Raw genomic sequence first — 14,743 nt, 5'->3', positions numbered from 1 at the left:
GATGATTTTCCCCCTGTAAATTTTCGCGCAGGCTAGGAAAACGACAGAAAGGGAATCTGCCACCCGGGCGACTACCCTAAATGCAGATCGGTAATGAGTGAGTGAGTGATTGATTGACTGAGCGATTGATTGATTGATTGATTGATTGATTGATTGATTGATTGATTGATTGATTGTCAATACGGAGCAAATAAAAACAGAGTATGGTTGAATTTATTAATACTGTTACAGACTGTCAATAGTAAATAGCCATATCAATTTCTTGATATTGTGTTTTGTTTTCACTGGTACTTCTTATAACACATAATGAGTTTTGTACACTACAGCTTGAATCCTTTTGCTAATCTTGGTATCTCACCTGAGACAATATATAAGAGAGGTTACAACAGGTGGCCAACCTGTAATATTAATCATTTTTATACAACTATCTGGGGAGACACTACCAGTTCTTCTCTTGATCCACCTGTGTGTAATAACAACAACAACAACAACAACAACAAGAGTTCCCTCCACAATATTAAGGCAAAACTCCTTTGCCTTAACAGACTCTACAAACACAATATTAAGCAATTGAGTAGGATCTGGAACAGCCATTATCTGTAACAAAATAACTTCCAATTTTTCAATAATAAAATATACATTCCTCTAGGTACAGCTGAACCAAATCCTCTACAACACTTTGCACAAGCAAAAACTAAGAATCTAGCAACAGTATCTACATATAAACATGGCTTGGCACCAGCGTTATCCGAGTAAATAAACAGTTACATATAAACTGCTGCACGGAATGTTACAGCACAGATCGGAGAGTAAAACTCTGTTCACACCCCGCTGCACACAACAGTATGTCGGGTGGAAAAAAAAAGAAATCACAGAATTCGGAGGACATTTCACTCTTAATAGGCTTTTTTAATGTAGAATGCGTATATAGTTTTATTCCAGCACTAGATCTCCAAGTAAAAATCTCCGCATCTCAAAAATGTATATACCTGACTTGCTTCAATAATTTCAAAACTATAAAAGCTAACAATTTTTAAAAATGTAACTTTAAAGATATTTAGGCTGTCAAAAATATTAATTATAACACATACAACATACAGTAAAAAAAAACACACACTATTAAACTAAGAATGACAGGTTTTGTTTTAAAAGAACATCCTCAGATTCTATCAAAGCAGTTCAAATCATGCGCATATATGTTTTATAATATTTACTTGTCAACGACTGTGAAATGGCAATGTTATGAACACTAAAACGACAGAGGAGGACTACTACAATCATAATTTGTCTCACTTGTTCATAAAATCGTCAATTCACAATTCACTGACACGCTTACGGAGGCCGCCTAGGTTGCACCACTTTGCAAGGTCTGCAACGTGGTAGCCGAGTCCATACAATTATTATTACTGAAGAAAAGAATCTCTTATATCATTCCCATCTTGTGAATGCCAGAAAACCGGATTCTATGACAACTAGCAATGAGTAATCTTGGAAAGAAGACAGGAAGACAATGGAGCCACAAAATTCAGCAAGATCTCAAAGCAGTTAGACTGGAGATAGCAGATGCAGAGAACAAATAAACAGTAAAATGAACACTCTTCTTAAGGCTCACAAATTTTCAGCAGAAATGACACATAAAGGGGCTATATTGATTTCAAACAAACTGAGAAAATTACGATCGGAACTAATGAAAAAGTACTGGACAGATCACAAGAACCAAATAGTACAACCTTCAAAGAGAAAATGAATATGGAATGACTCAAGTGGTCCAATGTGGCCAATAAATTTAATAATAAATGACAGAAGAACTGGTTGACTTCATGATAGAAAAAGATATAGCCATACTTGGACTGTGCGAGACCAAGAAGAGGGGTACAGGGGAGATCCCTCTGAGAGAAGGATACAGGCTGTATTACAGCGGAGGACCTGAAGCAAAAAATGGAGTGGCCATCATACTTAGAAGAGAAATCCAAGAATATCTGGAATATACAAAGTACGTCAGTGATAGGATGATGATGATGATGAGACTCCAGTTTCAAAATGGCGTGAAAGATCTATTTAAGTTGTATGCCCCACAAACTGGTTGCATAGATGAACATCTAGAGGACTTCTTGGAGGAAGTGGAGAGACAGATAGAAGATAAGGAAGTACTATTGATGGGAGATCTAAATGCACAAGTTGGAATGGAAAGACAAGGAAGGGAAGATGTTGTAGGGCCCTTTGGATATGGAAATGTAAATCCAGAAGGCGAGTTGTTGGTGGATTTTTGCATGAGGAATCAAATGATTGTTGGAAACACCTGGTTTAGGAAGAAGAACAGTCAGAAGATTACAAGGTATGGCTGGGGAGACAGACGAACAAAGACCATGATTGATTATATAATCATAGAGAAAGAACACCGGAAGAACCTTGTAGATGTAACAGCCATGCCTGAAGAAGCCTTTGGTGGAGATCATAGAGTTGTGATAGGAAAATTGAAAGTTGGAAAGATTGAAAAACCCCAATTAAGAAGAGAGAAAAGAATTAAAGTATGGAAGTTGAAGGAGAAAAGCATACAAGAAGAATTTCAAAGGGAAATAATACCCTTGGTACCCAGGACAGAGGTGGGGAATGTTGAAGAGGAATGGAAAAGATTTAAGGAAGCACTGGTTGGATGTGCAGAAAAGGTGTGTGGTAGAACATCAGGAAATGTGAAAGACAAAGAAACACACTGGTGGAATGATAGGGTAAAGATTAAAGTGAAGGAAAAGAAAATGGCATGAAAAGTATGGAAAACATCTAAGACTGAAGAAAGTAGAAGAAAATATGCGGAGGCAAAGAATTTGGCCAAGAAAGTAGTGGAGGAAGAAAAGAGGAAAAGCTGGGCCTTATTCACACAGACATTGAGAGATGATACGCAGGGCAGCAAGAAATTACTGTATGGTATCTTAAGAAACAAAAAGAGAGATCAAGTAAACACCAGATCTGTGAAGGATGAAGGTGGCATAATTTTAATAAAGCCAGAAGAAATAAGAAATAGATGGAGAGAGTATTTTCAGAAGCTGCTGAACATAAGATCAGATGACAGTCATTCAATGGACGACCAGGAAAGGCAATTAGTTGACGAAGAAATAGATAAAGAAATTACAATGAATGAAATTGAAATGGCAGTAAGAAAGATGAAGAATGGAAAAACTGCTGGAATAGATGAAATTTCAGTGGAGATGATAAAGGCAGCTGGAGCTGTAGGCCTGCAGTGGACATATCGGGTTCTCAGGAATGTCTGGGAGAATAAGGAGGTCCCTGAGGATTGGCAAAAAGGAATAATCATCCCAATTTTCAAGAAAGGTGATAAGAAAGTTTTGAAGAACTACAGGGGAATTACTCTAATATCCCATGTTGCTAAGATAATGGAAAGGATACTGGAAAGTAGAATAAGGTTGAGGATTGAGAAGCAGATACAGGAAAATCAGTTTGGTTTCAGAAGTGGAAGGTCAACAATAGAACCCATTTTCATTATGAGACAACTAATGGAAAAGCATTGAGAGTACGGGAATGATATGGTGATGACATTCATTGATATTGAAAAGGCATATGACAGTGTCCCTAGGACGAAAGTTTGGGACAGTCTGGTGCAAAAAGGAATTGGACAGGGATTAATAAAAATGATCATGGCATTGTATAAGGAATGTTGTAGTTGCGTGCAAACACAAGTTGGCAGGACAAGTTGGTTCAAAATAACTAGTGGGCTGAGACAGGGAAGTGTTCTATCACCAATCCTGTTTACAATAGTAATGGATGACATCATGAGAACAGCAAAAGCAGCATATGGAGGAAGAGAAATGAACATGATGTTATTTGCAGATGATATTGTGATTTGGGGAGAAGACGACAGGAAGGTTCAAGAACAGTTGAATGTGGTGAATGGGAAGATTGAAGAATGTGGATTGAAAATAAGTGTAGAAAAGAGTAAAACTCTTGTTATGACTAGAGGGGAGAAAGAAGGGAAAGGTCAGATTAGACTTGCAGACAAGCCCCTGGAAGTAGTGGAAACGTTTAAATACCTGGGGAGTGAATTAATGGAGAATGCTCGACTGGATGCTGAGATTAGTAAAAGGATTCAAGCTGGAAGTTGTTTCTATCATAGTGTAAGAAATATGTTATGGGACAAAGATGTGCCAATGGAAGCAACGGATACTATGTACAATATGTATTAAGTACCCATAACAACTTACGGAGCAGAAACTTGGACAATGACAAAGAAGGATGAGAGTCGAATACAGGCAGCCGAAATGAAATTCTTGAGGAGTATGATACAGAAGAGTAGACGAGACAAAATAAGGAATGAGAAAATCCGGGAAGAAATTGGTGTGGAAAAAATGAATGATAGAATAGAGAAGAGCCAGTTAAGATGGTTTGGGCACATAAAGCGAATGAGCGACGAAAGAATGCCAAAAAAGGTGATGGAAATGCAAATCCAAGGAATGAGAGGCCTTGGACGACCACGATTGAGATGGAAGGATACCATCCAACGCAGCATTATAGAAAGAAACCTGGACTGGACACAGTGTTGGAGGAGGAGTGGTGGAAAGACCGAAGAAAGTGGAGAGGAACCATATTTGCCCCTACCCGGCTACAGCTGGATAAAGGGAAATGATGATGATGATGAATATAATTATTATTATTACCACTATACCTCCCTCTGTAAACCAGTAGTAGAGCGTCAGCCTTCGAATCCCAAGATCGTGAGTATGAAACTGGCAGAAAAAAGTCCATTTGCTACTCCATGGATCTCTTGTTGTTTATCCGCCATACTTAATGAAAGAAACTCAGTCATAGATCACTCGGTTAGCCCTGTATTTTAGGTGTAGCGTCCCAGCCTCTTGTTTGGGGGTCTTCAATTCCCGGCCAGTCAAAGGATTTTTATTCTGGACCGGGGGCTGGAACAGGATTCACTCAGCCTGGTGAAACTACATGAAAAAATTGTCTGAAACGAGAGGCAGTGGACCCAGTTGAGGAAGCCTACCAATCGAGTTAAGGACGTCCTCATGTTACCTCGTAGCATTTCATTATCTGCAGGTCATCAGGCCATGCAGCAACCGTATTGGCAAGCCAAGGCCCAAACGAGGTTGTTCTACAACATATTAGAATTGCAGGTGCAGAGTTGAGGTAGTAATGCCTTCCTTAATTTCTCCAACTTTAAAAATTTTCTCCAGAATCTTCAAGTTTTGTCCAATATCTTTAGTTATCCTAACAAAGAAAAGAACAATATAAAACTTCTTAGCTTTAAAATCTTAGGACTTTACTGTAAGTCAAGTCAAAATATACACAAACATTTACCATGAGGATGTATGAACAGAGTTTTACCCATTTCCAACTAGCAGTCACAACAACTATCGATTACGGAGTGAACACGAGTCACAACCTCAGGATAGGATACTGACGTTCACAAGCGGAAGGACAGGTGAATGAATTACAACAGTATCTTCCAGAACGTATTAAAAAACGTGTAACAAATGAGACGTGAGAAGGCACTTTGGAACGACCGCCACACTGTAGCATTACCGAATGGCAGGCATCTTCTCCAGGAAGTCGGACTCTATGACGGCCTCGAGCTGGGCGGTGGTAGCCGACCGCTCTCCCAGTGGTGTATGATGGAGGCTGAGGGTGGTGAAGAACGGGTGGAGATCCTGAAGGGTACGGATCGAGTTGGCGGTGATCAGGACCTGACCTGCCACTCGTGGTAGAGACTCTACGCTGCCCTGAAACTGGAACATAGACAGCGAATGTAGTGTTTAAGTCACGCACACATTCAGATATACATAGTCTACAAGCCTCAGTGAATTAACTAATTGCTTCCACAATCCTCTATTTCCAACAAATTCTGTGGCATAGTTTAGTTCCACACCTCTTTATCATTCAAGCATTATAAACTGAGTCTAACCACAGACACTTCAGTCTTCCGAGAGCCCGTCAGGACGTAGAAGAACTGGGATTGTTGATGAGAGCCTATCTATTTGTAGACAGCAGTGTATGAAGATAAGGAGACTGTCCTTGTCCTTTTGTACGTTTCCAGGTTTGTATGGTTGAATTTGAATTTCAAGTTTTGTCCAAAATCTTTAGTTATCCGAACAAGGAAAAAACAATATAAAACTTCTTAGTTTTAAAATCTTAGGATTTTATGAGTAAGTCAGGTCATAATATACACAAACATGAGGATGTATGAACAGAGTTTCACCCATTTCTAACTAGCAGTCACGACAACCATCGATTACAGAGTGAACGCAAGTCACAACCTCAGGATAGGATACTGACGTTCACAATCAGAAGGACAGGTGAATGAATTACAACAGTACCTTCCAAAACGTATAAGAAACCAAGTAACAAATGAGACACTTTGGAACGACCGCCACACTGTAGCATTACCGAACGGCAGGCATCTTTTCCAGGAAGTTGGACTCGATGGCCTCGAGCTGGGGAATGGTAGCCGACCGCTCTCCCAGTGATATATGATGAAGTACTATGTACCTATTTTGACGTATGCAGCAGAAACTTAGGTAACGAGGCACAGAGCTGCGACTAGCATACAGGCAAGTGCGAGGAAATTTCTGAAAAGCAGGATAGGAGTGACAAGAACGGATAAGATGAGAAATGAGATGGTTAGAGATATAGTAAATGAAGAGCCACTGCAGAACAGGATAGAGGAATCAAGACTTAGTTGGTATGGGCACATGAAAAGAATGACAGAGGAAAGGATACCCCAGAGGATGTTCAAAATGGAGGAAAACGACCAAAAAGAAGACCAAGAGACAGGTGGATAGGAGGAGTGGAAGAGTGTTTGTGTGTGCAGAGAAGAGGAGATGGAGAGGCTTGTGTTCCAAGCAGACCTGGCCAACAGCTGGATGGTGGTGGTGGTGGTGGTTCGGGACTGGGTGTTTGTGCCTTGAGGCCACACGCCATTATTAGCTTATACAGAGCAGCAGCAGAGTCTTCTCCACTCCTAGGTAATTCATCTACAATCACAGTCTTCTTATTTTACCAATTTTCTCACACTTGTGGGGTTACGGCTGCGAGTTGTGTCATACATAAGGACTTGGCCCTGTTTTACGGTCAAATGCCCTTCCTGGTGCCAACCCTATGTGGTGGAATGTAATCATTATTGCATGTTTCCGAGTGGTTGGTAGTGTGGTGTATTGTCCGACTATGAAGAGGAGAGTGTTAGGACAACGACAAATAGCCAAAAGAACTAATCAGGTGTGGTTCAAATCCCAAACCTGGCTGGGAATCGAACTCGGGACCCTCTGAACCGAAGGAGTCAACAATGATCATTCAGCCATGAGCCAGACTGTCTGCAGTCACAGTATCTGATCAAAAATATCCAAGAGACATACTCAAAACTGTCCTCTAAGAGCTCCTCAGTTATACTGCCCAGTAGTGGATATCTTTAATCTTTATTAAAGCCCATACCCTGTGGGGGGAACTGTCTAACAAGCGGGGAAAATATCAGACCACTCTTCCTACAGCGTTGTATAGCACAGTTAATGATGTGCGTCATTGGGGTCTGGAGCAAAGTCACCATTCGAGCTCATTTCAGAGGTGTTTGATAGGATTAAGGTCGGGGCTCTGCGCTGGCCAGTCCACTTGTACCTCATTGTCCACCAACCGCAACACAAATAGACCTCACTTTCTAACAAGGAGCATTATCAGGGTGAAACACACAGTGATTACCTCCAAACTTGTCATCTGCCATAAGCAACATGCAACTTGACAAAATACCCTTATATCTTTTTGCCTTTAATATATATGAAGACCCTGTTTCTTCCATGGATACCACCCCCACAATGTCACCTTATCTCTGCAAACTTTCATTGCAGGCGATGCATCGTTTGCCTGGCATTCATCACATTTGACTGCGATATGATATAGCACGAGTCACCACTCCAAATAACATGTCTCCCATTGTCCACAGATCAGTGATGGCATTCTTAACACCACCGAACGTGAGGCTTAGCATTTACCAGTAAAATATATGGTTTTATAAGTGGGTGCCTTAGTGCTGAACCCAATTCCTCATAACCCCTGGCTCACAGTTATGGTGCTAGCCCTACAATTAATGGCATTGCAGAAATCATGGATGACAGTCTCATATGATATGATGTGGTTTTCCCAAACCACCTTGTGTCTTCCTGTTTCCACTTAGAGAACTTAAGAAGTAGTGAAGAAATGGCCCAGAATACCCCAGAATAATTGCTTACTGATGTGGCAACCAATAATCATTCCATGTTTGAACCACTAAGCTATCTTGCTCCACCCATTCTGCAGGTATCTCGTAGCACTGGGCAATTTGGAGCTCTTTATAGCAGCAGTGGTAGGGGTGACTGGATACTTTTGATCAAGATAGTGTTTATTATTATTTTATTCTAAAAGCAATTTCTACTTTACCTTGATGTCCATGAGCCGAGCTAGACGTGTGACGTGGGGTACGAAGTCGGGAGGACGCGGCATCTCCTCCTCAACATGGTTGTTGTTCAGTCCAGTGTCATCTGCTCCACCGACAAATGCCCACCGATACCTGACAGTAGAAATAAAAAAGCTTAACTTTCAAACTCAGTATAGATTTATCCATTTATTAATGATATAATCAGACACTCCTTTGTTCTATACCACACAACTAAACTCAGATATTAGGGACAGTTAATAGTCATTATTCATCGCTGTTCAGTTTGTGAAATTCCCAATTTTGTGCATTATGTGAGAAGAATAAACATGTAAAATTTAAGATCCTCTGGTAAAACAATATGTCATCAAAGAATAGTAGATTGTAACCATCCTTGACAGGCCAACAGTTGTTGATGTCGCTGCCATCTCCAGAACATGCTCTTTAACATGTAAAAACAAACATAATCTCCTGAAGAACCACCAGAATTACAAAGAAAATGCATAATGCATAAAATTTGAACTTCAAGTACACATAGTGGGCTCCATTTCGTAACAGAACTCCTTAAATTTCTCTCAGGGCTTTTACTCCTTGATAAGGTATTACCTAGTTAACAGAAAACAATATGTGTGTTATAAAGGATATTCATCTCACAACTTTATAGCCAATTCAGGTGTACCACAGGGCTCAAATCTAATTTATGTTAATGATGTTGTAGATGTCGTGTCTAAGTCTGAAATATTACTCTTTGCCGATGATCTGAAGGTATTTACTGCAATTAAATCCACTGATGACTGTAAGAATTTACAAAACGATCTAAATGCTATATCATTGTGGAGTAAAGAAAATAAATTACCATTCAATGTAAATAAATGTGTTAAAATGTCTTTCACAAGATGTCGCCAGCATATCGGGTATACTTACAACATCAACGGTTCCGTCTTGAAGGAAGTCAAACAAAAGATGGATTTAGGTATTCAGTTCAATATAGATTTGAAATTTGGAAGTCATATTGAATATATAGTTAATAAAGCTTATAGAAATTTGGGTTCCATATTTCAAAATTCCTTAAATTTTCAACGTACAACATTATTTATTTTATACAACTCATTAATAAGACCGAAACTAGAATATGGTTCTATTATCTGGAGTCCTTCAGACACTAAGTACATCAAATTAATTGATAAAGTACAAAAGCAACTCTTAAAGTATGTGTACTGGAAACAGTCACACGAGTACCCGACATTTCTGTCCTACTCCACAATGTTATCACACTTTGGTGTTAAAACTTTGGAACAAAGACGTAAAAAGTCTATGATGTTATTTTTGTATAAAATATTGAATAGTAAAATTGATGATGAAGAGTTACTTGGAAGGATATCATTTTACGTTCCTCGGAAGTCTGGCAGGTTCAAGAATTTGTTTTACATTAAGAAATGCCGCACAGAAGCCCATAAAAATTCTCCTCTTAATAAAATTCTGAAACTTTATAATACATTAAATACATATAATTTGGATATCTTTTTCATGAATCGAATCAACTTTGAATTGGCGTGTGATACTTTCCTATAATGCACATACTGTTGAATATTATCTCTGTTTTCTGTATATGTTTTGTTTCATTCCTCTTATTGTTCTTTTATTTCTCTGCTATTTGAATTCACAGTTTTCAAATGACCTATAAATTAAACACTTTATTTCTCTTTTTAGAATATTAATTTTGCATAATGTGTCATGTTTAAAACTAAGACTGTATAATTTAACTGTATAACTGAATGTGTTACTTTGTGTTAGGCACCCCTGTAAAATAATTATTAATGTAGTAACTGTATATTTTTATTGTATTACCAACTTTGTATTGTTTGGGTAGTTCATTGTATTTTTTGTATTGTCTTTTTTTCATTTAATGTTTAGTAGTGTAACTATTAATTATACTGTATATTGTGAATGATATGGAATGATAGGGTAAAGATTAAAGTGAAGGAAAAGAAAATGGCATGGAAAGCATGGAAAATATCTAAGACTGAAGAAAGTAGAAGAAAATATGCGGAGGCAAAGAATTTGGCCAAGAAAGTAGTGGAGGAAGAAAAGAGGAAAAGCTGGGCCTTATTCACACAGACATTGTTAGATGATACGCAGGGCAGCAAGAAATTACTGTATGGTATCTTAAGAAACAAAAAGAGAGATCAAGTAAACGCCAGATTTGTGAAGGATGAAGGTGGCATAATTTTAACAAAGCCAGAAGAAATAAGAAATAGAAGGAGAGAGTATTTTCAGAAGCTGCTGAACATAAGATCGGATGACAGTCATTCAATGGACGACCAGGAAAGGCAATTAGTTGACGAAGAAATAGATAAAGAAATTACAATGAATGAAATTGAAATGGCAGTAAGAAAGATGAAGAATGGAAAAACTGCTGGAATAGATGAAATTTCAGTGGAGATGATAAAGGCAGCTGGAGCTGTAGGCCTGCAGTGGACATATCGGGTTCTCAGGAATGTCTGGGAGAATAAGGAGGTCCCTGAGGATTGGCAAAAAGGAATAATCATCCCAATTTTCAAGAAAGGTGATAAGAAAGTTTTGAAGAACTACAGGGGAATTACTCTAATATCCCATGTTGCTAAGATAATGGAAAGGATACTGGAAAGTAGAATAAGGTTGAGGATTGAGAAGCAGATACAGGAAAATCAGTTTGGTTTCAGAAGTGGAAGGTCAACAATAGAACCCATTTTCATTATGAGACAACTAATGGAAAAGCATTGGGAGTACGGGAATGATATGGTGATGACATTCATTGATATTGAAAAGGCATATGACAGTGTCCCTAGGACGAAAGTTTGGGACAGTCTGGTGCAAAAAGGAATTGGACAGGGATTAATAAAAATGATCATGGCATTGTATAAGGAATGTTGTAGTTGCGTGCAAACACAAGTTGGCAGGACAAGTTGGTTCAAAATAACTAGTGGGCTGAGACAGGGAAGTGTTCTATCACCAATCCTGTTTACAATAGTAATGGATGACATCATGAGAACAGCAAAAGCAGCATATGGAGGAAGAGAAATGAACATGATGTTATTTGCAGATGATATTGTGATTTGGGGAGAAGACGACAGGAAGGTTCAAGAACAGTTGAATGTGGTGAATGGGAAGATTGAAGAATGTGGATTGAAAATAAGTGTAGAAAAGAGTAAAACTCTTGTTATGACTAGAGGGGAGAAAGAAGGGAAAGGTCAGATTAGACTTGCAGACAAGTCCCTGGAAGTAGTTGAAACGTTTAAATACCTGGGGAGTGAATTAATGGAGAATGCTCGACTGGATGCTGAGATTAGTAAAAGGATTCAAGCTGGAAGTTGTTTCTATCATAGTGTAAGAAATATGTTATGGGACAAAGATGTGCCAATGGAAGCAAAGGATACTATGTACAAGATGTATTACGTACCCATAACAACTTACGGAGCAGAAACTTGGACAATGACAAAGAAGGATGAGAGTCGAATACAGGCAGCCGAAATGAAATTCTTGAGGAGTATGATACAGAAGAGTAGAAGAGACAAAATAAGGAATGAGAAAATCCGGGAAGAAATTGGAGTGGAAAAAGTGAATGATAGAATAGAGAAGAGCCGACTAAGATGGTTTGGGCACATAAAGTGAATGAGCGACGAAAGAATGCCAAAAAAGGCGATGGAAATGCAAATCCAAGGAAGGAGAGGCCATGGACGACCACGATTGAGATGGAAGGATACCATCCAACGCAGCATTATAGAAAGAAACCTGGACTGGACACAGTGTTGGAGGAGGAGTGGTGGAAAGACCGAAGAAAGTGGAGAGGAACCATATTTGCCCCTACCCGGCTACAGCTGGATAAAGGGAAATGATGATGATGATGATGATGATGATGATTGTGAACATTGTAATTGGGCAAAAAGCCTGTTACGTTCATCACTGAATAAATAAATAAATAAATTTGCCAATTATTTAATATCTAGCCTAGTGGATAAAAGACCAGCAAGTTCAGTAAATTTCTCCACATTAGTGGTCGCCATTTCGAAATGGTTCATTACTGAAAAATCAGAATAAATCTGTGCGTGAACTGAATACCTGAGATATATCTGTTACCGTATTTTTGTGGAGCGGAGAGGTGAAAGAAGGTGCGGGCATGAATGGGTCTATGCAAGACAATTGGAAGATTAATTTAAAACTTTAAAATTAGAGCTACACTTCTTTCTCTGCTATTTTTGGTTTCTTTTCAGATGTTAAATTTTAACAAACAATTCGCTAAGCAAAAACCAGATTTCAGTTACAGAACTAGCTCGTTAGTTTAGGTACAACGTAGTAGGAAAAATCAGAATTATCAACAAATTGCCAATTAACAATCTGAGTTTAAACCTCCCAATTTAACAAATGTGACTTTAGCACCATTCAATCATTACATTAATAGAAAGAGCATCTTTGTTCTATAAAATTTACACTTAGGAATCTATTTTCAGAAATTTCCAGGCCAATCAAAAGCACAACCTACATTTTACAAATTCAAGCAATATGCTCAACAGTCTTAACATCTTTACATAAAAGGAATGAAACAGGATTTCACAGGGGTATTGAATACCCATTCTACCGGGACTTTGTGAAAAACAATATGTTAAAGTTATTGGTCCAAAAATCAAAATTGTGTGGAGGCGGACACTTCTGCTCCTTGAAAACTGAGGTGACTAGATGGAGAAAATATTTAAGTTACAAAGGTTACAAGCAGAAAGCGGCTACAAAATCATAAACCTCAAAATCAAGTTGATAGGGAACACAAGAGGGTAGCTCACTCTCTATTCCCTGATTACGGTTAAGTTCCTTTGGCTTGTTTGAAATTTACATTTTAGGAAATTAAACTTACATTATTAAAGATTGGAAACCTTCCCCTCGAGCTAGCTGTCAAAGAATATCACTTAGTTAAACCAAGCCTGCCATTACCATGAGCTGATGGACTTCTCGACGATGGATGAGGCACACCCACCCCCCTTCACAAACACACACACAAGACTGGAGCGATGAATAAGACCACCTGGTCCGAAAATGTGCTAACTTTTATAGTCAAGGCGAAAGTTCCAGAAAGCCCTGGGCTAAGGCCCGACACACCCCAATTCTTATTGGATGAACAAATAATTACCAGAAAAGTTTGACTGGTAGAAAAATAAATATATGAAAAAATTTATAGGCGAACATCTTAAGTTGGCAGGAAGAGATAGAAGTGTTGTACACATTTAACACACCAAAAACAAAGAATAATCAACTCAGTTTAGGAAACCTAGGAATACAAAATTACTTTATAATTTTAGTAGTAAATCTTCACACCAGAGGGCAGAACAAATTTATAGTAGAGACATCTGGAGGGAAATGTCCAAACTTCTTGTATTAGTTGCTGCGCGTTTTAGTTTGTGGATGGCATTCTCCAAGGCGCTTCATTTGAAGGGAAAGGTCTACAAAACAGCACAGTAAGTTGCATGCTACTGATATGAAAATGCCAAGATGGGTTGGTGCTGTCACATGACTAAACAAAGAGAAAAATGACCATATTCGTGGAAGCTTCATGATCAGACTCATAGCAGACGAAATGTGAGAGCAAGTTAAAATGGAACGACTCTGTGATGAGAAGAGCAGATGACAAAACGAGTGAAGCAGACAGGAACTAAGTCAAGAGGAAGAGCCTGTTAAATGTGGATGTCCGTGGTCAACAGAGACCTGAAAGAAGCTGAGTTATTCCCAGCATCCATGCTGGAATACTGAACTAGGAGATCCAACCCCAAACAAAATTGGATAATGGCTAGGAATAATCATAATATGGTCTCAGCTACTGTGTGCAGGCATTCTGATCATCTGCCTCTCCAGTATCATTTCATTTCATCTATCTTTCATTAATCATTGTCCCAGAGGAGTGCAACAGGCTTCAGCAGCCAGCACAATTTATCCCAACTGCGATCTCTAAAATGTCTACCAGATTCCTAAATATATTGAAAATGTGTCAACTTTAAAACAAATTTTTAAAATTGTTGATTTTTCTTTATTTATTATTCTTTTTTCTTCTTTGTTGCAAGAAGGGCTGAGAGAGATTTGTCACTGTACTCTCCCCAACTAAGGTATTAGGCTACAATCACTGTCACCCCCACCCCTCCCCTTCTGACAAAAAAACTGGAGCATTGTAAAATTAGAAATATTCCTTTCTGAAGAATAACTTTTAATCCTCTTTTTGTTTACAGTGATTTTGTAAAAACCAAACAAAAGAAAAGCAAAGAAATAGATCACGAAGTATATCATTTGTATTTTGATACTGTGTTACTC

General features: G+C 38.6%; 1 protein-coding gene across 1 annotated transcript in view; it reads right to left on the bottom strand.

Annotated features, from left to right (window-relative positions):
• Positions 1–4,771: 4,771 nt before the first annotated feature.
• LOC136882022 (protein dopey-1 homolog) overlaps positions 4,772–14,743 on the bottom strand; it is a 168,097-nt gene continuing 158,125 nt past the window's right edge. The window contains exons 32-33 of the mRNA XM_067154520.2: positions 8,422–8,551; positions 4,772–5,747 (exon numbers count right to left, since the gene is read on the bottom strand). Of these exons, the coding sequence (XP_067010621.2) occupies positions 5,541–5,747; positions 8,422–8,551 (337 nt within the window). The 3' untranslated portion in view covers positions 4,772–5,540. The remainder of the gene's footprint in view (positions 5,748–8,421; positions 8,552–14,743) is intronic.

This window comes from Anabrus simplex, chromosome 10, assembly GCF_040414725.1.
Source record: "Anabrus simplex isolate iqAnaSimp1 chromosome 10, ASM4041472v1, whole genome shotgun sequence".
In the NCBI taxonomy this organism is placed as follows: domain Eukaryota; kingdom Metazoa; phylum Arthropoda; class Insecta; order Orthoptera; family Tettigoniidae; genus Anabrus; species Anabrus simplex.
Note: the sequence above shows the minus strand (reverse complement) of the source record. Positions and strands in the feature narration are given on the sequence as shown.